Source organism: Megascapheus bottae, chromosome 27, assembly GCF_031878675.1.
Source record: "Megascapheus bottae isolate mThoBot1 chromosome 27, mThoBot2.hap1, whole genome shotgun sequence".
In the NCBI taxonomy this organism is placed as follows: domain Eukaryota; kingdom Metazoa; phylum Chordata; class Mammalia; order Rodentia; family Geomyidae; genus Megascapheus; species Megascapheus bottae.
Genome location: NC_143535.1, coordinates 2,046,059 through 2,073,626, shown reverse-complemented (window position 1 = coordinate 2,073,626; position 27,568 = coordinate 2,046,059). Strand labels below are relative to the sequence as shown.

The window sequence follows — 27,568 nt, the reverse complement described above, 5'->3', positions numbered from 1 at the left end:
AACCTCTCCCACTCCTCTTTCATTGCTGTGCTGGCCTCTACAGCTCGCTCCTAGGCCTTAGAGTCTCAGGGACTTTCCTGTCCTGAATGGCTTTGAACCACGATCCTCAGATCTCATCCTCCCGAGTAGCTAGGATGACAGGCGTGAGCCACCCCCGTGCCTGGCCTTTCCTTCCCCTTTGTTAACGTTAGCCACAAAGACAACACAACTCAACACGTCTGGATACACTGAAGTCAAGACAAAGGGTAATTTAATCCTCAATCTGAATCTATTAAGTTATGAAAGGTTAGACTGTTTCAGGAAGTGTGAAACCTTTCAAAAATTCTGACGTTCCCCCAGGCCTCCCATTCCTAACCCCGACTTCCAGTGCGCTGTGTGCAGCCCGTGTTTTCTCGTAGAGCCTCCAGCTCTGCAAACTACGAGGAACCTCTGTGGAGACCCAGCTCAACTGAGTGAGCGTTGTGCTAAATCACATAGCTCCAGCCGCAAGAAAACACAACGCCACACCTTGAGCAACAGAGAAAATGCGCTCTGCGGGTCGGCGGGGCGCTCGCCACGCAGACACGTCTGTCTCTCCGTCACCATGAGACGCCTGGACACGGTGGAATCCACCCATCATCCCCGCAGCCTGGAGGGTGGCTCATGTGAGGCCCGTAGGTGCTACTTAGTGAGACCCAGTCCACACTACGCAGTGACAAATGCCTGTGAGGAGGGACGGAAGTAGAGGAGAGCTTGGGCTCACAGTTCAAGGCTTCCACCATGTCTGGCACGTAGGTACCACAGCTGTCAGGCCTGTGATGACTCAGAACATCGAGGTGGAAGGGTGTGGAGTAACAAAGCTGCTGCTCACCTCGTCGCAGCCAGGAAGTGGAGAGAGGGACAGGAGGAGGGGCCGGGAAGTGGAGAGAGGGACAGGAGGAGGGGCCGGGAAGTAGACAGAGGGACAGGAGGAGGGGCCAGAAAGTGGCATTACTTCAGCCCCCACCCCCATCGCGCCCCCACAAAGAACACTGCTGTCTAGAGCTGCCACCAGGGGACAACCTTGAGGGGCAGACAGGTTGAGGGACTCAGAACCAGGTAAACATCACCATCTAGTGGTGGCATCTCTGAACTTCATCCATGCAATAGTCACACTTCAGAGCCTGTCCACATCCGTAGTTATGGACGGTCAATATTTATAGATGCGTGCATGTATAATTTGTTATCCATTCTGGGGACTCCGATCCTGGGCCTGGTCTCTGAACCCTTTTGCTCAAGGCTAGCACTCTGCCACTTCCAGCCACAGGGCCACTTCCGGTTTTAGGGTCTCCTGGGATTTTCCAGCCTGGCCTGACTTGTGAACTGTGATCCTCAGATCTCAGCCTCCTGCGTAGCTAGGATCACAGGCGAGAGCCACCATGCCTGGCTATCTGGTCAATATCAATGGGAGGCTTCTGTGTATCCCGACTACCACTGAGCCAGAGACTCCATCCCCCTCCCTGGCATTCTTGCCTTCCAGTGGGGACAGTCGCCCAAGTCCCTCAGCCACAGAGGCGTCTCCAACTTAGGAAGGTGAAGCTGAAAACAACACATGGAGCTACTGTTCACACGTTTCGTGAGGTGAGCATCACCTTGCAATGGCGGAAAGGTGAACCGATTGCATGTCGAGTGGGGAGGGCTGCTTCCGAACTCAGCCAACTTGAAAGTCACTTCTGTGGGAATTTTTTTGTGTTGCCAGTCCTGGGCTAGAGCTCAGGGCCTGAGCACTGTCCTTGGACTTTCTCAAGGCTAGAGCTCTACCACTTGAGCCTCAGCACCACTTCCGGCTTTTTTCTATGTATGTGGTACCGAGGAATCGAACCCGGGTCTTCATGCATGCTAGGCAAGCACTTTAACCACTAGGCCAAACTCCCGGCCTCCCTGTTTTTGCTGTCTGACATGACTGCTTCATGGCCTAGCACTTCACCTCCTGCCGCACCCTGTGTGTGGCGTGGGGACGCGGGTGACTTCTAACATTCTTTAGAGATGCAGCGTGCCTGTGGAAGCTTGTCAAATCCTGCTTGAAAATACACGCCCCCCGCCCCCATTCCAGGAAGCCCCTGCTCCTCCTTCTGTGTTTATAAGTATTATATAAGGGAGAAGGGAGTGGAGAGGGATCTTTCTGAGGTCAAATAAACCTTGAAAAGTGGCTAAAAATAGTTGTGCAGACTTTCCTTGCTGCGGGACCCTAGAGCTTTGAAAGGCCACAGCACGTGGTGAGGCGCAGAGGCTCTGCCAGGACAGCCTCGGAAACCTCCTCCATGCAGAGCGCCCAGCCAGGCCAGGCCAGCGCCACGCCTGGACACGGGGTCCCAGCACCTGTCCTGGGCCAGGGCCGCCTGTAAGAGATTAAATCACAAATGCTTTGTTGAAACGATTCTGTTCTGCTATTCTGGCTTTTTGATTTGTTTGGGCTTTAACTCAACCTGGGTGCTGTCCCTGAGCCATTTTTTTGCTCAAGGATAGCACTCGATCACTTCAGCCACAGCACCACAGCTTCTGTTGTTGTTATTATTATTATTATTATTATTATTATTATTATTATTATTAGTTTACTGGGAATAAGAGTCTCGTGGACTTTCCAGGCCAGGCTGACTTAGAACTGTGATCCACAGATCGCCATGAGGTTTTACACCCAGAAGAGGGCTTGCAGTCCTGGGGAGCGGGGTAAATGGGGGACCCGGATCTGGGCAGGTGGGAAGGGGGGGGGACTTCAGGCAAGGCCGCCCTCTCCTGGCAGAGCAAGCTTCTGGGAATCACAGTGCTCTCATGGACAGGGGGCAGAGAAAGCCCCTTTTCTAGACCTGAGTGAGCAGTCAGGGGCTTCAGAGAAGCCATTTGCTCGGAGGATCCCCCAAACCTTCCTGTTGGAGCCCAGTCTCTCAGCCTGACCCTGCTCTGTAGCCCCTCGGAACAGCCATCCCGAAACCTGGCCAAGCAGTGCCAACCCTTAACTGTCCCCAAGCCCTTCATCTCTTCAGAGGAAACAGTCTGTCCAGAGCCAGGTGTGTAACCCAGCCCATGGGATGTGGAGGGCCTGGAAAACAGCACTGGAAGACGCTGTCTGGGCGGGCACAGGTGGCCCGTGGCTGTCCTCCCAGCTACTCAAGAGGCTGACATCTGAGGATGGTGGTTTGAAGTCTGCCTGGGCAATAAAACCTGTGAGACTCTAATCCCCACTGAACTACCAAAAACGCTGGAAGTGGAGCTGTGGCTCAAGGGGTAGAGCCCTAGCCCTGAACACACACAGGAGCTCAGGGCCAGGGCCAGGCCCTCAGTTCAAGCTCAAGGAGGAGCACAAAACAAGTATCTGAAATGAATGAATAGCTGAGGAAAAAGTTTGGGGCAGGAGAAGTGAGGAGAGGAGGACTTTATAGAAAAATGCTGCCTGAAATGAATGAATGGGTGCATGAGAGAGGAGAGGAGTGGAGAGGAGAGGAGTTCAGGGCTAAAATATCGCTCTGTGGTAGAGTATTTGTCTAATGTGTGAACCCTGGAGTTCAATCCTCACAACTACAAGGAAAAGAAAAAGGGCGGGGGCGGGGGCTATTCATTCTATGCCTGTGTTCTTTGTTAGTTGTGGGGCTTCAACCCTGGGCCTGGGTGCTGTCTCTGAGCTCTTCAGCTCAAGGCTATCACTTTACCTCTTGAGCCACAGCACCGTTTTCTGTTTTCTAGTGGTTAATTGGAGATAAGACTCTCATGGTCTTTAGTGCCTGGGCTGGCTTTGAACCGTGATCCTCAGATCTCAGCCTCCTGAGTAGCTAGGAGTCCAGGCGTGAGTCACTGTGCCTGGTTTATCTGTGTTCTGATTCTACTTTAAGAACAGAGCCATTGGGAAGTAGTTTGGTATGTCTTATCTCTAGTATTTTTATTTTCCTCTATAATTAAAAAAGATCAAGGCCAGGCACAGTGGCTCTCACCTGTCATCCCAGCTACTCAGGAGGCTGAGATCTAGGATCAAGGTTCAAAGCCAGCCCGGGCACAAAAGGACCTCTTCTCCAATTAACCTCTAGAAAATGGGAAGTGGGGCTTGGCTCAAGCAAAGGGCAGTAGCCTTCAGCTGAAGAGCTCAGTGTCAGCACCCAGGCCACATTCAAGCCCCACGACGCCCAAAATAAATAAATTAATTAATCAATTAAATCAAGTATTCTTTCCTTAGAAGCCACTTGATTAGTGCTTATCGAATGAATGTATCTATAGTAACCTGCCACTCCCCACTGCATGCTGGGAGTGCAGGCCTGACACACACACACCCCAGGGCATGCTGGGACTGCAGGCCTGACACACACACACACCCCGCTGCATGCTGCAAGTGCAGGCCTGACACACACACACACACACACACACACACGCGGCATGCTGGGAGTGCAGGCCTGACACACACACACCCCGGGGCATGCTGGGAGTGCAGGCCTGACACACACACACACACACACCCCGCTGCATGCTGGGAGTGCAGGCCTGACATACACACACACACACACACACACACACCCGTGGCATGCTGGGACTGCAGGCCTGACACACACACACACACACCCCGCGGCATGCTGGGACTGCAGGCCTGACACACACACACACCCCGCGGCATGCTGGGACTGCAGGCCTGACACACACACACACACCCCGCGGCATGCTGGGACTGCAGGCCTGACACACACACACACACACACACACACACCCGCGGCATGCTGGGACTGCAGGCCTGACACACACACACACCCCGCGGCATGCTGGGACTGCAGGCCTGACACACACACACACCCCACGGCATGCTGGGACTGCAGGCCTGACACACACACACACACCCCGTGGCATGCTGGGAGTGCAGGCCTGACACACACACACACCCCGCGGCATGCTGGGACTGCAGACCTGACACACACACACACACCCCGTGGCATGCTGGGAGTGCAGGCCTGACACACACACACACCCGCGGCATGCTGGGACTGCAGGCCTGACACACACCCACACCCCGCGGCATGCTGGGACTGCAGGCCTGACACACACACACACACACCCCAGGGCATGCTGGGACTGCAGGCCTGACACACACCCACACCCCGCGGCATGCTGGGACTGCAGGCCTGACACACACACACACACCCCGCGGCATGCTGGGACTGCAGGCCTGACACACACACACACCCGCTGCAGGCTGGGACTGCAGGCCTGACACACACACACACCCCGCGGCATGCTGGGACTGCAGGCCTGACACACACACACACACACCCCAGGGCATGCTGGGACTGCAGGCCTGACACACACACACACCCGCTGCAGGCTGGGACTGCAGGCCCCAGGGCCCCCCTCCTGCCCCAGTCACCACATCCCAGCTGTGTCTCTTCTCGTCTGCATTTATAAATCAGCGTCTCGTTCTCACTATGAGGCAAGTGAGTTAGAGACCCACACGGCTGTTTGGAAAGGCCACAGCTTTGTGTCTGGCTTTGATCCTCAGAAGCCAGTGGAGGCTAACGCCTTCCTTCCTGGAATTTCTTCCCTGCTGGACACAGCAGCCGCAGGAAGTCCCTGGGCCACAGGAGAGAGGCCTCTCCCCAGAGAAGTGTTCCGTGTGACAGCGTGGCTGGGCAGGCCCTGAGCAGGCAGCTGTCCTTTGCCCCAGATCCCAGGCAGGGGCAGGCTCGGGCACGCACTCTCCTCCCGCAGCGTGCGGGTGGAAAGGCTGCTCTGTGCCCAGGCACTCGCACACACCCTGATCTGCTTGGGAGTAAGTGCAGCGCAGAGGAAACACTTCAGACTGGGGGATTCTCCAGCCCCGGTGTGTGGTGGGGGGGGGGAGGAAGGGGTAACTGTCCTCAGAATTGAACTCAGGGCCTGGGCACTATCCCTCAAGGCTAGCACTCTACCCACTTGGGCCCCAGCTCCACTTCTGGCTTTTGGGGTGGTTAACTGGAGATAGGAATCTCACAGACTTTCCTGCCCAGGCGGGATGCCCAGATGTGATCCTCAGATCTCAGCCTCCTGGGTCGAAGGATCACCGTGTGAGCTATGAGTGCCCAGGCTGGAGAACGGCGCTGACCAGCCACCAGCAGTCCTGCAGGAGAGCTTATCCCAGATATTTCTATTGCATTGGTTTTATACGTACACAAAACACAAATGCATATTCAACCTACCAAGAGATACCAAGAGTGGACACACTCACCGGCTCCACGGCTTGAGTGGACCAGCGGAACAATCTAGAACAGAGTAACAGGGAACAGATCACAGGGAACAAAATAACATCCTCACTCAATGGAACCTTTTTTTTGCCCAGAGGGGTTGAACCCAGTCACCCTTCCCGTTGTTCCCACACTGGCCACCAGAGGGGCCACTCTGGGTGCTGAGGGAACGAGGGGGGGGGGGGCGGGCAGGCTCTCAGGGTGCTTTGAAGTCAGTACTGAGTACACCTCAGTACACAGCCCCTGCAGGCCTGCATCTGAGGAGTGGGGATTCCCTGCCCCCCCTGCACACCACCTTTCACCTACTTGAAAATAAACCACCCATTGTTTGAGAAGGAAAAATCAAATTTGTTCTGCCAGAGTCACTTATTATAGTAGAATAAAACCAGGCGAGAAGGTTTGTAATTAACTAATTCACTGTGCAATAAATCTCGGAGGGAATGCAGTTAAGAGGGGATCATTTTTCAGATTTCAGTATGTGGGGCTTGATCTGCTTTTTAAAAAAATTAACATGGCATAAACTGGAAAAATTATAAACAAGCCTGATTGTTTTTCAATGTTCAAAACATACTAAAACGTAAATTTGAAGGGGGAAAGTAATGCCAGGTTTCACGTCTCTAGATTCATTTTAGCATTAAACTAGATAGATTTTAGATTTAATTTTTAGTATTACCTGCATTTGTCCACATGTTATCACTGATCAGAGACAAAAGCTACCTCAGTGGCCACTTAACGGACATGTGGTATAGCTTGTGGTAGAATCCTTACCTGCTGTGTGCACAGCCCTGGGTTCAATTCCCACTGCAAAACAACAAAATAATTTAAAATACAAAAAAGAAAGCTTAGCCGGGAGTTTGGCCTAGTGGTAGCGTGCTTGCCTAGCATGCACAAAGACCCAGGTTCAATTACTCACTACCACATACATGGAAAAAAGCCGGAAGTAGTGCTGAGGCTCAAGTGATAGAGCTCTAGCCTTGAGAAAGCCCAAGGACAGTGCTCAGGCCCTGAGCTTGATCAAGCCCCGGACTGGCAAAACAAACAAACAAACAAACAAAAAAGCCTACTGTGTATCCTACCATGGATGCTGCAGTCAGCGATTTCTCGCTCTGTGGAGAATGGGCTGTAGTGAATGGGCCCTGAAACCTCAGATTCCCAGGGGGCCAGGGTGCTCAGTGCAGAAGGCTGCAATCACCGAAGTCTCTGGAAGCTTGGGGAGGCATGGACTGACTTCCTTCTCCTGTGAAACTCTTTAGCTCCAATTAATCACAGAAAAAGCCAGAAGTGGTGCTGAGGCTCAACTGGTAGAGCTCTAGCCTGGGCAAAGAGTGTAAGGACAGGCCCCAGGCCCTGAGTTCAAGCCCCTGGACTGGGGACAGGGTGGGAGGGGTATTTGTTATCCCAGAGCAAAACGCACCTGAAGAGCGGAGCTGTATTCCAAGCAGTTTCCGTCTTCCCTGCAAGGCAGATCGTGCTCCGTGGTGTGGAAACTTCCACGAACTCCAAAATACCCTCCCGGCCTAAGGCGACTGTGCGGGGATCTTCTGGTCCAGAGGCCAGCAACGAGGGCGAGTTCTAGAATCCCACAGATAAAGGAGGACAGGAGCCTCGAGCGCGAGCTGGCAGCACCTGGGCTGGCCCGGCCACAGGGACAGCAGGTGGTGGACGGCAGGGAGAGGAAGATTGAGGGGTCGTCTACTGGAGAAGGCCTCAGAGTGGGGCGAGCCCCCGGGATGCCAAGAGGTGGGGAAGGTGGGGCTGGATGGGGCCCCCTGCCTGCCTTGCTGACCTGATGCATGGAAGACTTGGGCTCCTCACCTCCTCCCAGAGGGGACCATGACCACAGGTGGGACTAAGTGGGATGAGGTGACACCTAGGCTCCAGGCACAGCGGGTGCCCTGGCTCTGAGCACCCAAGGCCGCTGATGACAGGCAGAGAATGGGCGACAGAGGGTGGGGGTGGAGGAGCTGCGGTGCAAACCCACATGGGGGGAGGGGGGCCTGTCCTTCTCCTGGGCTGCAGCGCACGCCAGCTCCTGCCCAGCCTCAATCTCAGGTACCACCAGAGCCCTGCCCAAAAAGCCAGAGGCACCCGGAGAGGTGCCCGCACACTTAGCTCTTCTTATACCATTTAGGTGCTGCTCATGAGGGAGTGTATAAAACGGTTGCATATGTACCTAACTGCCAGATATCCATAATTGTATGTATATACACGTATATACACCTAATTATACATATGCATAAGATCCTATGTCCACGATATACTATACAATATGCACAAGGTTTATATCTATATATTTCAATTGTATAATTTATACAAGTAGGTACAGCATACTATCTTATTTGATATGGGAAAAGCTACCAGACTGCTTTGAAAATGTTAATCGTAACAAAAAAGTGTGATTTTAGTGTGGGGGGAGGGGGCTTGAACTTGGGGCCTGAGCACTGAGCTTTGTTCTCAGGGCTAATGCTCTACCACTTTGAGTCTCAGCTCCACTTCTGGTTTCTGAATAATTGGAGATAAGAGTCTCAAGGAGACTTTTCTGGCCAGGTTGGCTTTGAACTGCAATCCTCAGGGCTCAACATCCTGTGGAACTAAGATTATGGGTGTAAGTCACCAGCCATCTACTTTTAGTTACCTACAAGCACCAAGCACTGTGCTAGCACAAGGCTAGTTTTCATAGTGGGGGTCCCAAGACCACTTACTGCCCCCAGAGCCACACCTCTGCCTCCTCATCCCCCTCCAGGTTCTGCCTCCTCACAGCACCAGCCTCCTGACACTGGCCTGCTTTGCTTTGCAGGTGGGCGAGGGGAGTCAGTCAGCTCCAGTCCCCACCGCACCCCAGGTCCACAGCTACAACTACCTTTTCCCCTTTAGTTCTGCTCTAGTTTGAGCCAGTGCTTGCGTTGAATAAAATCTCAAACATGAGACCTAGAAAGGCCCGGAACGCCTTCTTCCACCTCCGAGCACTGGGGTTTCAGGCCTGCGCCACCACCGCCTGGCTTCTGTAAAATCAACCAACAGGACCTTGTTCTGGAATGCCTGGAAAGCAGAGAGGATACGCTGAGGGGTGGATATTATTTGAAAGGTATTTACTCTCGGCGGGCCAGTGAGGCAGAGAAAGCCAAGAAGGAAAAGACTGACCTGGGCTTCTTAGCCTGGGGAGGCAGAAGTTGGCCTCCGTGGGGAGGCAGGTAGGAGACCTGTGGGACAGATGTGCGGGGGGCATTCCTGAGGCCCAGGCAGGCACAGTGTGTGTGTACATGCTGGGAACTGAACCTACAGCCTGACATACCCTGGGCAATGCCCTGACCTGTTCATCCTGCCTCCCTGAAAAGCCACTTACAAAGGAAGCTCATTTCTTCACTTGTCCTCTGAATCAGCACGACCTGCAAAACAGAGACCACGGGTCATCATTCCTACTAGCAAATTTCCAGGCCAATTTCTACTGGAAAACAAGCAGCAGCACTTTCAAGTAGGGCCCCATCTTGTGTTAAAAGCTGGCCCAAGCAACATCTCAGCTAGTGGGACCTGTGGTGCAGAAGGCCATACAAGTGGCAAGATCCAGCCTGTGCGCTTGTTGTGAGTAAAGGGTTCCTTCCCTGAACTAAGGGGACCCTTGGATGGAGATCCTGGGGGGGGGGGGGGGGTTCACTTCTGTTCGACTCAGGTCTGGGAAGGGCCGAGCAAGGGTCCTAGGGTTACACGTGTGAATCTTTCGAAGCAATTGTAAAAGCAAGTGAGAGCAATCTTAGCCAAGTCTGAGTTGCCATTCTCATCACACAAACCTGGACAGGCCTTGGCCATCCTAGCTGACCTATGCTAATTGAAGTTGGGATGCCAGAAATTCCTTGCTACCATGTAAAAGTAACTCCAAGACTGACCGCTGGGTTTTCCATAGGCAAACCCTCATGCACTCTCAGCCACCTGGAAAACACTGGAAAGATGAAGGAAGGCCAGTTCCCGAGTATCATCATGTTCCAATGGAAATGTATGCTGATTTCATCCAGGGCAGAAACCAGGGAGAGGCAGTGTGTCTGTGTGCGTGCGCATGTATGTGTGAAGCCTGTTCTATGAAACAAGCTACAGGACCGGCAGAGAGGGAGAGGCTGGATTCACCAGTCCGGTCCTACCGGGTGAGCAGGAAACAGCGGGATGCCTGCCTGCACCCCAGGAATGAAAGTGAGCCCCACAGCATCCCGGGACCCACAGACTGCGCTCTTCTTCCTAGGGGCTGCTATAGAGGACACATCTGCAGTGCAACTTAAAAAAAAAAAAAAAAAAGATCACTGTCAACAGGACAGCCAAGTATATTTTGATAAACAAGTAAGATAAAGTGAACTAAAAACTTATTTAGGGGCCGGGAGTTTGGCCTAGTGGTAGAGCGCTTGCCTAGCATGCATGAAGCCCTGGCTTTGATTCCTTGGTTCCACATACACAGAAAAAAGCCAGAAGTATTGCTGTGGCTCAAGTAGTAGAGGGCTAGCCTTGAGAAAGTCCAAGGACAGTGCTTAGGCCCTGAGTCCAAACCCCAGGACTGGAAAAATGAGAAGGGAAGAGAGAAAAAGGAAGGGAGAGGGGAGGAGAGGAAGGGAAGGGGAAACGAAAGCTTATTTTATAAGCTGGATTTGCCTCTCATTCAACATCTCCCACCCTCTGTGCTGGCCCTGGGGCTTATACACAGGGCATGGACGCTGTTGCTGAGCTTGCTTTAATCTCTCTTCCCCCCCCCCCCCTCGGCTGGCGCTCTAGCACATGAGCTGAAGGTCTACTTCTGGATTGTTTGTTTATTGGAGGTAAGTCTCATAAACTTTTCTGCCTGGGCTGGCTTCAAACCACGATCCTCAAATCCCGGCCCCCTGAGTAGTTAGGATGAGAGGGGCGAGTCGTGGTGCCGGAAGTCCCTCTGCTTTACTGCTTTGCACTAGTACACGTGCCCTATGTGGAAGAAATAAATCCAAAGGTCATCTGAAAGACAGGGCCACCTTCACCTTAGCTTCCACTGTGCCGTTACCCAAGACAAAGTCAGTTAAGAATGAAGGAGGTAGGTTCTACCATGAGTGAGGATGGAGGACAGAACACAAGTCAGGAGTTTTTACACTGTCAAGTTCCCAAGTCCTGTGTGTGACTTTAGGATCCCATGGCAGCTGATCGCTCTGCCTGCATTAGCACTGTATCCCCTTCACGTCTACTTCTGAAAAGCACACACACACAAAACCAATCTTATCAACTGGTGAAAACAATGAGAACAGTTTAAGAATATATTTGAATCACAAAAAAAAAACAACAAACCAAAAAGGTATTACATAAGGAAAATAATGTAACAAATTCATGTTAAGTACCTAGTATGAGCATGCGCTTAACATCTAAAGCAAAAAAAGGTAACATTGGTACTAATATATATATATAATATTTGACAAGTGTGTATTAAAGTATCTCTAATATAAAACATTTAAAATGTGGAGAATATTTTTTCAAGATACAGAAAATAATTAAGATAGAATACCCACAGTTTTTATAAAACCATGCCTGCAAAGGCAAGAGAATTCATCCGAGCTCTTATGGGCAGATGCTCAGAAGCTGTGAGACAGTTCACCAGCAGACCCCACCCACCTCCACATGGCTTGACTGGGTTCTGACTGGAACAAACTCAGAGGAACAATCTCACCTCCCTATCTTCTGCTGTGTCCCACACACAACGCGCCTAATTGAGGATTTAAAACACCAACACTGCGTGTATCAAAGTCACTGCCTTGCTTTTATTATTGCTTTTCTTTTTTAAATGCACTATATTTAGAAAACGGTTACTATAAAAATAGTGCTCTGGATAATGTGAAACTCCCAAATCCACGTGCTCCTTCACTCATAAGCGAGCCCAGAAGCTGTGACTTGAAAAGAACACGAACGTAAAAAGCTGATAAACTTAAAGGTTATAAAATTGGTTTATTGCAAAAGAAGTTCAAGAATAACCAGTTAAATTCTTATCCCCATGCTACCAACACAAGCAAGAGGCGTTAACCAGGTTTATGTCAGGAACCAAGACGCACAAAGAAAGCCTGCACAGAGAAGCCTACGTGCAGGCTGTTATAGGGAGGGAGGGAGGGAGGGAGGGAAAGAGGGACCCGCAGGCCTCCATGTGGGCACAGAAAGCAGGACAAGAGCAGCACCAGAGCCGGTGCCCGTGCTGCGAAACACTGAGGTATAACCAGGCAGGGGTAAAGGAGGGGAGCTCTGTGGGTGCTACCAGAGAGATTGAAATTTTAGGAACAACTGCCTTTAGCGACAGAAGATACAAGGTTCTTTACTGAAGAGAAACAAGTTCATCAAGTTTTCTCCTTGTCCCAGGAACTCTCCACAGCCCACTCCGCCTCCCGCCTCCCCCTCTGCTAAAGCTACTGTGCGGATAGAGAAGATGCAGTGGTAGTCTGTGGCTTCCTGAAGGGAAGCCCTTCTTCTAGCCTCAAACTCCGTGCCACCCACGGTCTGCTTTGTATTGTAGGTAGAATTTCATTACTGTTCTAAAATCCTCTGCACAACAGCCATTTCTTTTCAGCATTGACTCTTTCGGCTATTTTTAAAAATAAATCCCTTACAGTCAATTACTATGAAAGATCAACTCACCAATCATACATAATACCGGGATTGCATCTTCTGAACACTCTAAGTACTTAAAAGTTCTTCCATCCCTCTAAATCAAAGGGCCGAAATACTTAACATTTTTGTAATTAAAAAAAAAAAAAGGAAAAGAAAATCTACCTTCCTAAGCTGAGGCTTTTGTCGGCTTTAGCTAGGAAAAAGAGATTTTTGTCTGCGAAAAACCCTTGAAAATAAGGGCTTCTACTAGAAGCCCTACTTAAATCACAGAGGCTGGTACCATTATAATTCACAAACAACTATCATCTCATAGCTTATAGTGAAGAGTTAATTCATGCTCACTTAGTTCCTTTAAAACTACTCTTTGGAAACCATTCCTATTCCTGTAGACATACTCTAGTTACAGCTCTTTTCATAAAAATAAAGACATGGACATGCTTACTTTGCTAAATTCAACTCCCAACATACACTGGTTACCCTGACCCCTCCCCAGCTGCCTTGCCACACCATGGCACCCTACGCTTGGCTCCAGGCCCGGTCTCGCCAGACAGGGCAGGTGAGTCTCAGCCATCAATCCACATGCTCATCCCAAATGGAGGCCCAAAGATGAGCGTTGACTTCTGCACCTGAGGCAGCGGTGACCTTCCTGAGCTCAGCCTGTCTTGGCACCATGAGCCTCCCATCAAGACTCAGCACTAGCCTGGAGGGGGAGAAGAAAGCTGTTTCTGGCTTGCTCCTTGCCAATTCATGGGTGGGTATGAGATGCCTCTCAGCGCCAAGCACAGCAGTGGCCCCAGAGTTTGCTTGCCTCAGACCCTGCCCAGACCCGACCTCTACTATGCCAACTACCGCCATGGGATCTACGTACAGAGACTCAAAACTCAGTTTAAAAAGTAACTTGGAAAGTAGGCAACCCTAAAAAAGATTAAAAAAAAAAAAAGACACATTCTGCTATGGCACTGTTATAAACATGGTGTGTGTCTAGAGAATAGGTAATTCAGATTTAAATAAAATGGTTAAAAAAAATTCAAGAAATACAGATTTAACCGAAAGAACTACAGCTACAACTATAAACAGACTCACTGGTCATCTGTGTAGATTCTGACAGAAACAACCAGCCATCCACTACAACATCAACCCAAAAAAACCCCCCAAACACCCACAAAAATATCCACCCAGACCTGTACTAGAGTATGTGGCGATAATTAATGTACTGCTATGGGAATTGTCTCATGCCTTATAAGCTCCTACGATAAAATCAAGGTCACTATGTGACTAAGAGTAACAAACACTAGAAGAAGAACAGTGACAGTGGCGGCAGCCTGGGCCCGGCCAAGTCTCTCCTCGAATCCGCACAGAAAACGGCACAGCAGAGGCCATGTCTGGCTTGTCGGGCCCGTCTCGCGTCCCCTCGCTGGCCGCCGGAGACATGGCTTCCCGGACAGGTCGGTGCCGTGATGGACGCCTGTCGCTGGACACGACGCTGTCGCTGGCAGGTCTGCAGACTCGATGGGCACGACGGGCCCAGGAATGGTGTCCGCCCGTCAGTCGCTCTCCCCGCCCCCACACCAACAGTAGGAACAGTAACGAAAGAAACACACAAGTGTCTGTGGCGTGTCTCTGATGGCTGAGGGGAGGCCGGCGATCTGTGGGCAGCAGCAGCAGCGACGGGGGGGCCGCAGGGTCGCCGGACGTCCGCGCGTCTAGCTCCGAGGAGCGGGAGGGGGCATGTGGGGCCCGCGGCTTCACAGCCGGGACGCGGCCGGCCCGCGCTCTACAACCACGTGAGGAAGCTCTCCTTGTCTAGCTTGGTGGCGGCCAGCACGGACTCCATGTCGTTGAGGATGTCGGAGCTCAGGGCTTCCTGCAGGCTGGGCATCAGCTCCTCACCCTCCATGCTCATCCCGTCGCCCTCCAGGGTGCCCAGGTCCACATGCGTGCCGGGCAGGCCCTCCAGGTAGTCGGGGAAGCGGCTCTGCTGCGACGGCAGGCTGCTCTGGCTCATGGTGTCACCTGGCCCGAGCAGGGGAGAGAAAGGTAAGAAGGTGGCCCCGCGCGGGAAGGAGAGCCCGCCTGCCTACAGCCCAGCTGCAGCGGTTAGTTCATGCCGAGCACTGCGGGCTGTGGGGCTTGGACGGCGGCTGGTTCCCCAAAGCAGAGCAACAGCCACCGACTGCTGCACAGGAAGACCCCGCGGCCAGGCGGGAAGTCCCCCACGGAGCCACCCAGCACCCTTCCACCCAGCCAGACCCCTGGGGAGACAGCAGGAAACCGTGTCCACGATTAGGTCCCCAGCTTATAACCCAGAGACGGCTGACCTGTGTCCATCTCATCCACACTGTTCAGGAAGTCATCGGGGGTCCGGGGGACGCTGTAGCTGCTCATGCTGAGCCCGCTGTCTGTGCTCTCGTCACGAGAGTGATAGATGCCACTGCAAACACACCCAACCACATCAGCGCAGGCACCAACAAACCAGGCTCAAAGAGCATCTGTGGGAACCTGGCCCTGCCAGGCGTCCCTATGAGAGAGAAAGACCTGTCCAAAGACTGCTTGTCGAGAGCCACACAGACTGACTGCGCTGCTTTACTAGTAGCAAGGTAGTCTCTATGGAAACTGAAGGATGGAGGGCTGGGGAGGGATGAGAAGGGCTAAGGAAGGCCGGGGAGGGGTGAGTGCAGCACATGGCTCTGCTTTCCCGAGGCACAGGCACTCGGCACTCCAGCTCCAGGTGGACACGGGGACAGGCCTGTGCTGGACTGACCTTCCTTCCCTAGCACTAGGCAGAGCAGCCCCACATAGAGAACTGGCATGCCTTCTGGGGCTGGGCTGCTTCGGGAAGAGCCCCACAGCCCAGTGTCCCTTGCTTTCAGGGGGTGGGAAGCCTCAGGGAGCCCTCACAGTCCTGGGCGCCAGAAGGATGGCCGCCCGCAGAGCGCTCGCCGTGAGGCTCAGAGCCACGCTAGAAGCCACTGCCTACTAAAGGAGCCTTTTCTAGACTCACACAGAGCAGTGGTGAACAGCCTCAGACTAGGAATTCATACACAGCTATGTTCTAGGCCAGGCACGTGTAAACCTAACTGCTCAAGAGCTGGGACCTGTGGATTATGACTCCAAGCTGGCTTCAGGCAGGAAGTCTCTTATCTACAACTTGGAAGCGGCTCTATGGCAAGTGGTATGATGTTCCAGCCTTGAGAAAAAGAAGCTCAGGGATAGCACCCAGGCTCTGAGTTCAAGCCCCAGGACTGACAAAAAATGAAATAAAAAAATTCTTAGGGCCGGGATTTTGGCCTAGTGGTAGAGTGCTTGCCTAGCATGCATGAAGCCCCGGGTTCAATTCCTCGGCACCACATACATAGAAAAAAGCCGGAAGTGGTGCTGAGGCTCAAGTGGTAGAGTTCTAGCCTTGAGAAAGACCAAGGACAGTGCTCAGGCCCTGAGCTCAAGCCCAGGACTGGCAAAAAAAAAAAAAAAAAAATTCTTAGATGCCTTCTAAAATCAAATTCTTATCAGGCAACTAGCAAAAGATGAATCTTAAAACTGCAACAATAAGGAAATATTCCTAAATCATTTATAAAAGCAAACCGCTTTTAAAAGCATGAAGTAACTTTTAAAAAGTGAAGCATCATAGGTGTTCTAGAATATAGAAAAATGAACTTTATTTTAAATGGCTTTCGAGAGGGGGAAAAAATGCAAGTTTCAGTTTGCAATTCTCAACTATCTGCCCCAAACCCAAGGATTGTGCTAACTCATTGAGAAGCACCTGCAAGCTATTATTTTAAAACATTGCTGGGAATGTGCACTTTTTGAAAGAGGCACTATCTTCTATTTTTTTTCCTTGCACCATAGCTTGTGAGAGTAAATAGAGTAAATCAATCTTTCTCTCTCTCTCCCTCTCCCTTTCTCTCTCTCTGCCAGTCCTGGGGCTTGAACTCAGGGCCTGGGCACTGTCCTGGAGTTTTCTCAAGACTAGCTCTGTAGTATTAGAGCCACAGTAGCATTTCCGGCCTTTTCTGTGTGTGCGGTACAAAAGAATTGAACGCAGGGCTTCATGCGTGCTAGGCCAGCACCAGGCCACACTCCCAGCCCTATCCACTTATCCTCCACCGTTCTGTAATTAGTCAACAGGACAGGTGGAAACACGTCGTTCCCACGTCTGAGCAGGTCGCCTTGGCTGGCAGGAACCTTGCGGGGAAAGCCCCACGAGCGCGTCCTCTCCGGCCTCCCCCACACACTGAGCTCTGCTTGCTGTCCAAGACCGAGCAGCCGTGCTCTCCACCGCTCACTGACCTGTTGAGAAAGGGGTCCGAGCTGTTGACGGTCATCGTCCTCAACTCCTGAGACATCCCGGGAGAAGACGCTGGGTTCTGGGGCCCCCCGTCCTGCTCCATGGTGGGCAGCTGGCTGCGGAGTGCCAGCTCCTTCAACAAAGGGAAAGGAACACACACAGAATCAACCTGGGGCCGAGCACATTCCCCGCTAGCCCACAGACGCGCGCACACTGGAGTTAGCCAAGTGCATATAGGGGAGGTCTGAACACCCACTTGGGAGTAAACAGTCACCCACTTCCTATCGGTTTCACGTGACAGAAAACTGAGAGGTTGAAGGTTGCCTAGTTCTCTCTGTGAGGTGCTTTGCCTCTGCCTTTCCCTCCCTCTGGCAGATATTTCCACACTGCCCCCCTGACGGGAAGGTGAGTCTCCACGCCCCCACCTCCCCTCCAGCTGAGGCTTCCATGTGTTTGTAACAAGCAATGAAAATTGAAAACCATAAAGGACATTTGATGATTTACTCTACCACTCCCGCCCCTCTCCAGGTTTTTCTTTAACTTGAAGTGTGTAGTTATACTCTTTCCTCTAGCAAAGAAAGCAAAAAGCTGACCCCAACCCGTATTTCTCTGCCATGACATCATTTTAAAGTTTAGACTGGGGGCATTCAATAGTTGCTCAGCAAAATTCCATGGAAATCCGAGCCAGGGCTCTGGGCCTGGCTCCTGCAGGACAGGCTCAGGGACACCCTGGGCCTTTGTCACTGCCCTGCCACGTCTATTTTCATGGTGGTGCTGGGGTTGTTGTGAACACAGGGCTTGCTTGCTAAGCAGGTGCTTTCCATTTGAGCCACAGCTCCCAGTCCTCTTTACTTTTTTTTTGAACCAGTCCTAGGGCCTGACAACAGCGCCTGGGCACTGTCCCTGCGCTACTTTGGTTCAAGGCTAGTCCCCTACCATCTGAGGCACAGCACCACTTCCGGCCTTTTCTGTGTATACGGTACTGAGGATTAGAACCCAGGGCTTCATGCATGCTAGGCAAGCACTCTACCACTGAGCCACGTTCCCAGCCCTTTGGCTACTTTCTGATAGGGTTCTGTGCTTATTGTTTTAAGAAGGAGGGAAAGTGGGGGGAAGGAGGGGTCAGTGTGGTCAGGAATATCGCATGCGGGAATGGATATATTGCATCAAACCCCCCTTGAGCTAATGTATGTTCATAAGAAGTACAACATGCAAACAACAACAACAAACCAAAAACAAACTAGGAAGATGATGGGCCAGAGGGAGGCCAGCCCTGACAAAGTCAGCACTAAATACCTGATTAAAACAGACCAACAAACCAAGAGGGGTGGGGTGCATAGCACAGAGGCAGTGTGGCTTGTCGTCTTAGCCTGCTCCACAGCCTGCTTTCAATCCCCAGGGACACCCATCTTATCTGTCCACCTCTAACCCTGCACCTCTCTATCTCATGAGGGCTTGCTTGCAAGCAGTCCTGGCTGGCCTCCAACTCTTATTCAGCTTTTCCGAGATGTGACAAATGAGAAAAAACTTGTGCAGGAGTGCAGCTGGGTAAGTTTGTCAATGTGTTCGCGCTGCAGGACACGTGCTACAATCCACCCTACAACACCTGAACTCCTGCTTCTCACCTTCCTCACTCCTACCCAGAGAAAGGAACGATCTGCTTTTTGTCCTCATCGACACATGGGGACTCCGTAAACAGAACCACACAACACGTACTTGTCCACTTAGCATCATATTGAGACCTGTTTGGGAGTGAGGCCTAGTGGTAGAGTGCTTGTCCAGATGGCAAGAAGACCCGTGGTTCGACTCCTCACTACCACACATAGAAAAGCCAGAAGTGGTGCTGCGGCTCAAGTAGTAGAGTGCTAGTCTTGAAAAAGCCCAAGGACAGTGCCCAGGCCCTGAATTCAAGCCCTAAGACGAGCAAAAATAAAAGGTTCATTTACACACTATGAAGACATTTTGATTGATTCTAAATTTTGGCTTTGTGTAGACACATGCTTTCATTTTTCTAGGATAGCCTAAGGAATTTTAAAGCCTAGAAAACTATTCTAAGTGTTTCCAAATTTCTGATTATTTCACTACCTTTCGCTTAGTTTTTTTCTAAAACAAATGCACCTAAGGGGCCGGGAGTTTGGCCTAGTGGTAGACTGCTTGCCTAGCACGCACAAAGACCCAGTTTTGATTCCTCAGTACCACATACATAGAAAAAAGCCGGAAGTGGTGCTGAGGCTCAAGGGGTAGAGCTCTGGCCTTGAGCCCAAGGACGATGCTCAGGCCCTGAGTTCAAGCCCCAGGACAAGAAAAAAGCACCCATTTAATAGCCAAAATGCTAATTGGATGCCAGGAGTGGTGGCTCATACCTGCAATCCTAGCTAATTGGGAGGAGGCTGAGATCTGAGGATCACGGTTCAAAGCCACCCCGGGCACTAAAATCCATGAGACTCATCTTCAACCACTAGAAAAATGGGAACTGGTGCTGTGGCTCAAGGTGCAGGACAGTAGCCTTGAGCTTAAGAGCTCAGGAACGGTGCCCGGGCCCAGAGTCCAACCCCACGATTGACCCCCCTTTCCCCGCAAAGAAAAGCTAATTATTTAGAAGTGTTTTCCTCACCATTCTTTCCCTTTTGTTTTTTGGGTTGTTGTGGTTACTGGAGCCTGAAACAAAGGCCTTGCACATGTCCCCAGCCTTTCTCCCTCCCTCCCTCCCTGCCGTGTGTGTGTGTGTGTGTGTGTGTGTGTGTGTGTGTGTGTGTGTGTGTGTGTACCCTGTGGAAAGGAAACACAAGGGGCAATGGTTCATGGCTGGCTCTGGGCTGGCTCTGGGTCCACGAATGTCCATTACAAGACTTGGGTGGTTACTCAAGTGACAGCATTACTTGCCTAGCAAACACCACGTTCCATCCCCCGTACTTTAAAAGAAGCAAAAGCCCCCTGCATAACGCAGGCAGGCTCCCTCTGTCTTCCTCACGAGGCGCCCGTGGCTTCCCTCTGACAAGCCCAGGCCCACTGGCTTTGCTTACAGTGCAGCAGGCTGAGCCCAAATGTGGCCCAGACCAGTGAAGATTTACAAGCTCAATGGGAAAACCCACCACATTCTTGTATGATTACAGAAGAAACTGAGCTAAAAATACTTACTTTGTTTAGAAAAAGTCAAACACTCTAGAAGAACTATTTGACCTTCGCAATACAGAAGCACCATTTAAGTTTTGGCTGGATCTCCTACAGTTTTTGCTTCCTCATTTTTGAAAGATTGTCATAAACTATTCTAGCTACCTTTGGGAAAAGAGAAATTTAACAAACTTGTATTTTTAGCTCAGTACTCTAATTTTAGGCATTGTAGTCAGGATAAAATAATCCAAAAGCACACCATAGATAAGATGCAACTTTCAATGAAATTTTACAGCTGTAATCAGTTTTCAGGAATTCAGCTTTTATACCCATCCAAACTGGGTTTTCAGTTCTGTGATTATTTGCTCCTAGTGCTAGGAATAGAATCCGGGGTCTTATGTGTGGCAAGCAAATGTTCTACTACTGAAATGCATCCCCCAAAATATAATAATCGTCACAGAATGGTTGCTTTCTACATATCTCTAGGTACAGTTATACATATAGGTTCTTTTTTTTTTTTTTTACCACTTCTGGGGCTTGAACTCAGGGCCCGAGTACTGTTCTTGGTCTTTTTCCTCAAGGCTAGTACTCTGCCACTTGAGCCACAGCACTACTTCCAGCTTTTTTTTTTTTTTTGGCCAGTCATGGGGCTTGAACTCAGGGCCTGAGTACTGTTCTTGGTCTTTTTCCTCAAGACTAGCACTCTACCACTTGAGCCACAGCATCACTTCTAGCTTTTTTCGAATCAAAACCAGATCTTTGTATACACTAAGCAAGTACTCTACCACTAGGCCAAGTTCCCGGCCTACAGTAAAATAGAATTACGTTTTATACTAATAACTTCATATGATTTTATCTTATACTTGTGCAAGCTTAATTTCTTCTGAAGTCACTAGCAAAAGGTCCATAATAGATTTTAGTATTCTGCATCAAAATCCTTTATTTTATGCAGCATGTTTTACTTGTACATCGACAATCCTTGGCTAAGAATGTAAGGACTTACAAAGCTTATTTGCCACGGAGGCCCAGCCCAGCCATTCTCCTTGGTAACAGAACGGCTTAGGTGAGAAACTATTTCATTTTTGCAGATCCTTGCTGCCATTTTCTTTTTTCTTTTTTTTTTTTTTTGCCAGTCCTGGGCTTGAGCTCAGGGCGTGAGCACTGTCCTTGGACTTTTTCAAGGTTAGAGCTCTACCACTTGAGCCTCAGCACCACTTCTGGCTTTTTTCTATGTATGTGGTATCGAGGAATCGAACCCAGGTCTTGGTGCATGCTAGGCAAGCACTTTTAACCACTAGGCCAAACTCCCGGCCCCTTGCTGCCATTTTCTTTTTCTTTTGACTTTGTTCCATTGTCTCAGTACCCAGACAGGTTAGCCTAGGACTGGCTCTGTATGTGGCCCACGCTATCCTCAAACTCATTAACTTCTGCCCTAGCCTCTGTGTGCTGGGGGCTACTTCCTATAGAAATCTGACTCCACCCGGTTCGGCTCTTTAGGTCACTGGGTAAGACATCATTATATAACCGCCTTTACTCTGGGAACTTTAAAAAATTCTAATAAGGACATTTGGGCCCCATTTGGACCTTGACCTTATAAGGGAAAATGGAATTCCCTAACTGGTAAAAGGAAATGGACGAACAAGGCCCTCACTAATGGGATAGCAACTTACTGAGAAGGGGTGTGTGTGTGGGGGGGGGGGGGAGACAGACAGACAGACAGACACCACACACCAAGAACAAGTGTGCAGTCTAGACTTGCCCTCAAAGGAAGTATAAACACGAAAAGTGCATCACACACACACACACACACACACACACACACACACACACACACACACACACACACACTACCCATACTGAGGAGGCATTCGTTCTCTGTCTCTGTCCTTGAGACCATTCTCCCAGAAGCCTCTGGGGCCAAGTCTGGGGTATCATTCTAGACCTGCTTCCTCACAGGGCCTGGCCAAGCCACACAGGGGCTGACATGTGGCCGTGGCAGGTCGGGGGGTAAAGAAGATCATTCCGTTCCCAATCTCACAAAGCAAAGATGGGCTCTGAGAATCAAAATTCCTTTTGGATAGAAGAAGAACTGTGAGTAAGTGAAGTAAATGTAAAACCTAAAGTTCTTATAGAATGATTCCCCCCGCCCCCCCAATCCTGCATAGTATAATAAAGGTGACAATTTCCAGTTAATTAAGAAGACACAGAATTGGTTTTTAATTTCTTTCCAAGCTTTCCATGTCAGTATCTTTGGAGTCACATTTCTGAGTATTTTCCCTCACTGACATTCTTATAAATGACCACAGAAATATGTGCTTCATTTGGGATTCAATCCTAATGAAAGTGCTTAAAGTTATCAGGGGAACACAGTAACTCAAAGCCATCTTAAAATGGTTAAGTTCCTACACGCCACTGCACAGGAAGCCTACGAAACGGTAACATTCCACTGACAACTCAACAGCAGAGACCAGCCAGCCACACAGACCTTCAAAGATCAGGGCCTGCTATTCACACACTGAGTTTTTGCTCTTTATACATTTTGTTCTTTGAAAGTGCAAAACACTTTCTCGTCTTTTTTTCCCTTTGGCGCGCGTATGGTGCCAGTACTAGGTTTTGAACTATGGGCTCTGTCTCTTCGCTTTGGGCCTCAGTTCTGCTTTTTTACTAGTTAACTGCAAATGAAGTCTCATGGACTTTCTTGACCTGTCTGACACTGAACCCCGATCCTCGGATGTCAGCCTCGTGACTAGTTCAGGTGACAGGTGTGAGCCACTGACTAATGATTCTTTCTTGTCAACCTTGCTGAGCATCGTCTTCACTTAGGACACGCCTCCTCTTTGTTTTATCTTTCCGGACAATGTTGGGACTTGAAGAGAGGCCTCAAAGCCGCATTTATTGGTATGCTATGTGCTTTGTGATGAAGGACCCTGGGTCTTTCCCTATGCATTTGCTGCTACCTCTGTCCCTCCCAGGAAAGACACTGGATCATTTAGCCCTTCACTTCTGTAGAGGACTGTGAATGTACAGAACACCTGATTTCAAAAACAAGCCATTTCCAGGCATCAGACATGAATGAGTCTGTGAAGAAACACTGATAAAACCCAACGAAGAAACCCACAGCCTAGCCCAAGCTGCGCCCTCTCCGGTCTCACAGATTTGGCCTTCTCTGCAATGTCCACTAAGCAGACTGTCTCCTTGTCACAGCATCATGACAAAGTCTGATCTCCAAACAAGCTCACGCCAAGCACACAAACTGTGTTCCCTTGTTCCTATGTTCAAGCCATTATTCCTTTAAGACACGAGCAACACTACTTTCAGCCACTCAAGGGCAAAGCCAGAGCTCTTCTGAGCTGACAGAACGTATGTGAGACAGTCTACCTCGAATGTGGACGGACAAGGCCTCCAGTGCAGCAGCGAAGATGGGGCGCTCTCCGAGAAAGGGGAGGAGGCGCACGCACAGGCGCACGGAGGAAAAGCCATGGTTCCCTATGCGTCTTGGTAGAGGGAAGGCTGCGAGTGATAACCTCTGGGGACCCTGGAATGTAAGCCTCCTCCTTTCCTACTTCAGTAATTTTTTCCTTTTTCCGATGCTAAAACATCATAGAAGAGCCTACCTGACATTTTGGAGAATTGGCTGTGCTGCGATTGATATTCCGCATTGCCTAAGAGTGAAAAATAAGACGGATAAAAATTACTTTAAGCCACACGGTTTGGCTGTGTAGGCTCACAAACTGTATCAGACATATCACCATAGCACAGAATTCCCAAGCTACCGAGAAGCAGAGGGCCAAAGAGACAGTGGCCGGCGAGTCGCCACAGAACAAAACTGAGCCTCCGAAGTCTGAACAGCTTTAGCACAGGACAGCAAGCCTGCCGGGCTCCAGACCCAAGGGCCGTGCCGGGAAGGTTGCAGGCTTCAGTGGAAAGAGACCCTGGGGCCCACAGGTGGTCACAGAAGCCAATTGCTTCCGATACACTGAATTCACACTGATCACTAAAACAGAGACAGAAGAATTCTTTAAAAACTGTTAGTATGAGAGCAGAGCACATGTGTCCCCTCAACATAAGGAAAGACAAGACAGAGCGAAGAAGAGATGAAGAGGTGACCTGTGAAGCCAAGCTGTTCTGCCCAGAACCCGTCACCCACAGTGAAGAGGAGATTGACACAGGTTCCAACTCAGAAGAGGGGTTAACACGTAGCAGCGTTTTATCCACCAAGCACAGAACAAAACCACCAGCCCGATACTGGCATTCCTGAAAACAGTGGATGACCTGTCGAAACTTTTAAAACAAAAATATTAAGACTTGGACATTACTAATTAAGTAACTTGTTTCTTCTTTGTTTGCCCTGCTGGACAGGCCTGCGTTTTCTAAGACCCATCAGTACCGGGTCACCAGATGAGAGGCCAACCCTGAAATGGGCTATGTAGATGCACAGTGCTAAGCAGTTTCATTTCTCTAATGGCCACGGGGTCCCATTCTTCTCTTCTTCGTGTGTTACCTTGCTCTGACAATGCAGTTGCAGTGTGCTTCAGTACAGCTATCCTTTTGCAAGCCCCAGGGCTGATCACGGACAGAGCAAAGTCACTGTAGAAGCCCATCTAGGACCTGTGGCTTTCATGAATTCCCTGGATACCAGCTTCTCACATCCCAGAGTAGTGCTCAGAGGTGGCTCAACTTTGCGTGTGTGTGTGTGTGTGTGTGTGTGTGTGTGTAGGGAAGGGACTGAGGACCCCGAGTTCACTAACTGACACTCAAGAGGCCGAAAAATAAGGAAATAAGCCCACATATCCATTGTACTTTCATGTTCTGTACATTCTTACCACTGTGCAGTTTGCAGTGTTTTTGTTTTTTTGCCAGTCCTGGGCTTGAGCTCAGGGCCTGAACACTGTCCTTGGGTTTTCTCAAGGCTAGAGCTCTACCACTTGAGCCTCAGCACCACTTCCAGGTTTTTTCTGTGTATGTGGCACTGAGGAATTGAACCCAGGGCTTCGTGCATGCTAGGCAAGCACTCCACCACTAGGCTAAACATAGAAGTTTAGAAAGAAAAAAAGACTTGTTCTGCTCAACATGTCAAAACCCCTCAATATCTGGTATTGTAAATGCACTGAAACAAAAGGTCTAAGTTGCTGAATCTCTGCTTGGCAGCCGCTTTGCCCAATGCCAGAGCAGAGCTCAGCCCCGTTCTCTGAGCGGGAAGTGCAGGGCCTACAGGACTTCAAGCTCCCCCCATTCTGAAGAGGGTTGAACGAGAGCATGGTTTATTTATGCTCCCACTTCCTGGCGTTCACTTCAATACGAAGGAGGGAATTTTTAGACCCGTGAATCTTCTACCTTTGGGGATGACTGTGACCATTTCCCAAGAGATTTCGCAGACTGAGCCACGCACAGCACTCTCGAGACCGGGCCAGGTGTCCTCTGCCAGGGAGAAATGGGGTGCTCAAAGCAAGAGCAGTTCCCCCCCAAAGAGGCCATGGCCGCCCCCCGAGCTGCGGTCGATGCAGGATGCCACAGCCCAGTGCCACAGTGACAAGGAGTACCCGAGTCTCCTTCGTTTCTTGCTGGGCACATGGCCCAAACACCCCTTTGTGACACACCCTCAGTACGAGGTGACCTGGGGCTGAGGGCTTCCGTGTCACCCCGTTCACACTACCGAGCCCTGAGCGGAAGTGGAAGGCTCGTCTACCTGGGGCCTCACCTGCCGGAGCAACTCCTGCTGCTTCAGCCGCAGCCGCTCCTTCTCCATCTGCAGCTGCTGCAGGCGCATCTGCTGCTGCTGGCTGGAGCCCCCACTGCCCAGGAGGGCTCCCTGCGGGCTCTGGGGTGCCAGGGGTGGCGGCTGCTTCACCGGGGCACTCTGACTCATCCGCTGGTTCATGGCTGAAACGAGATGAGAGCGACCTGAAGAAGCCTGGTGACAGGACTGGGGGGCTAACAGTGCCCCCCAGTATCGGATGGAGCTCTTTGGGTCTGGACGGTAGCCCTAGACACCAACCATCTAGGACCCCAGCTGTACTGAGTTATCGTTGCAGAAGCACCGTCATAGGATCGGAGACATGGGAGAGAAACACAGGTAGCACCAGAGAGCAGGAGCACAGGAAACTGGCCCTCCAAGACTCAACCGGGAAGAGACGGTGGAGTGTTTGTGTTTATGGATCCTGGGGCTTGAACTCGGGGCCACACTGCCCCGGAGCTCTTTGGCTCAAGGCTAGCACTCTATCCACTTGAGCCAACGCTCCACGTTCGGCTTTCTGGTCGTTAGCTGGAAAAGTCTCTTGGACTTTTTTCTCCCAGGGCTGACTTCAGGCCTGGCTTCAGATCTCAGCCTCCAGCAACTAGGATGGCAAGCTGGCGTCATGGGGACCTTGCTGGGAAGAGCCCAGGGACAGCGCCCAGACCCAGAGTTCAAGGCCTAGGGCCACAGACCAGGAAAAGAACAAGGAAGGAGGCCCGGGAGTTTGGCCTAGCGGTTAAAGTGCTTGCCTAGCATGCACAAAGACCCGGGTTCGATTCCTCGGTATCCCACATACACAACCAAGCCGGAAGTGGCAGAGACGAGACTGCGACGGTGACAGAGAGCGAAAGAAGCGAGCTGGGCTGAAGTGAACAGAGCCCAACCGAGTGGTGGCCGGAGCGAGCAGGACCGGAGCGTGCGGGGCCAGAGCGAGAAGGGGCCGGAGCGAGCGGGGCCGGAGCGAGCGGGGCCAGGAGCAAGCTGGAGCGAGCTGGGCGGAAGCAAGCTGGGCCGGAGCGAGCGGGGCCGGAGCGAGCGGGGCCAGAAAGAGAAAGGGGCCAAAAAAAAAAAAAAAAAAAAGAACAAGGAAGGAACACCCACAGCTTACTAGAAGGGACCATGAACCTATAAACATTTGCACCTCACTGCCACAATCTAACACTTCATAAAGCTGGCTTCTTGGTCACCAAAGTCTCACACCAAGGGATCAAAACGATTAGGCTGGGGCCAGGAGTTTGGCCTAGTGGTTAGAGTGCTTGCCTCGCATGCACGAAGACCCAGGTTCGATTCCTCGGTACCACCCATGTAGCAAAAAGCCAGAAGCGGTGCTGTGGCTCAAGTGGAAGAGCCCTAGCCTTGAGAAAATCCAGGGACAGTGCTCAGGCCCTGATCCCAAGCCCAGGACTGGCAAAAAAAAAAAAAAAAAAAAAAAAGATTAGGGGCTACAGACTTGCATGACAGCACATGCCCGTAACCCTGGCACTCTAACCTGAGGACTAAATCAATGTCTGCATCATCAAAATGCAAAGGCTGTTGTCCAATACGCATACATCACAGACCTGTGCCTCGGGTCTCCATGTACCACACAGCTCACACTGTTAACATGCACATTTCAGTGCTTTTATACATAGATCTGTGCAT

At 50.8% G+C, this 27,568-nt stretch overlaps 1 protein-coding gene across 3 annotated transcripts in view; it reads right to left on the bottom strand.

Annotated features, from left to right (window-relative positions):
* Nucleotides 1-13,476: 13,476 nt before the first annotated feature.
* Nucleotides 13,477-27,568, bottom strand: part of Yap1 (Yes1 associated transcriptional regulator) — a 50,698-nt gene continuing 36,606 nt past the window's right edge. The window contains exons 5-9 of one of the 3 annotated variants that reach the window (XM_090319242.1): nt 25,892-26,073; nt 23,808-23,855; nt 17,085-17,215; nt 15,116-15,228; nt 13,477-14,810 (exon numbers count right to left, since the gene is read on the bottom strand). In XM_090319242.1, the coding sequence (XP_090175368.1) occupies nt 14,572-14,810; nt 15,116-15,228; nt 17,085-17,215; nt 23,808-23,855; nt 25,892-26,073 (713 nt within the window). In that variant the 3' untranslated portion in view covers nt 13,477-14,571. Of the gene's footprint in view, nt 14,811-15,115; nt 15,229-17,084; nt 17,216-23,807; nt 23,856-25,879; nt 26,074-27,568 lie in introns of all 3 variants that reach the window. The other 2 variants (XM_090319243.1, XM_090319244.1) reach the window with 2 other exon arrangements.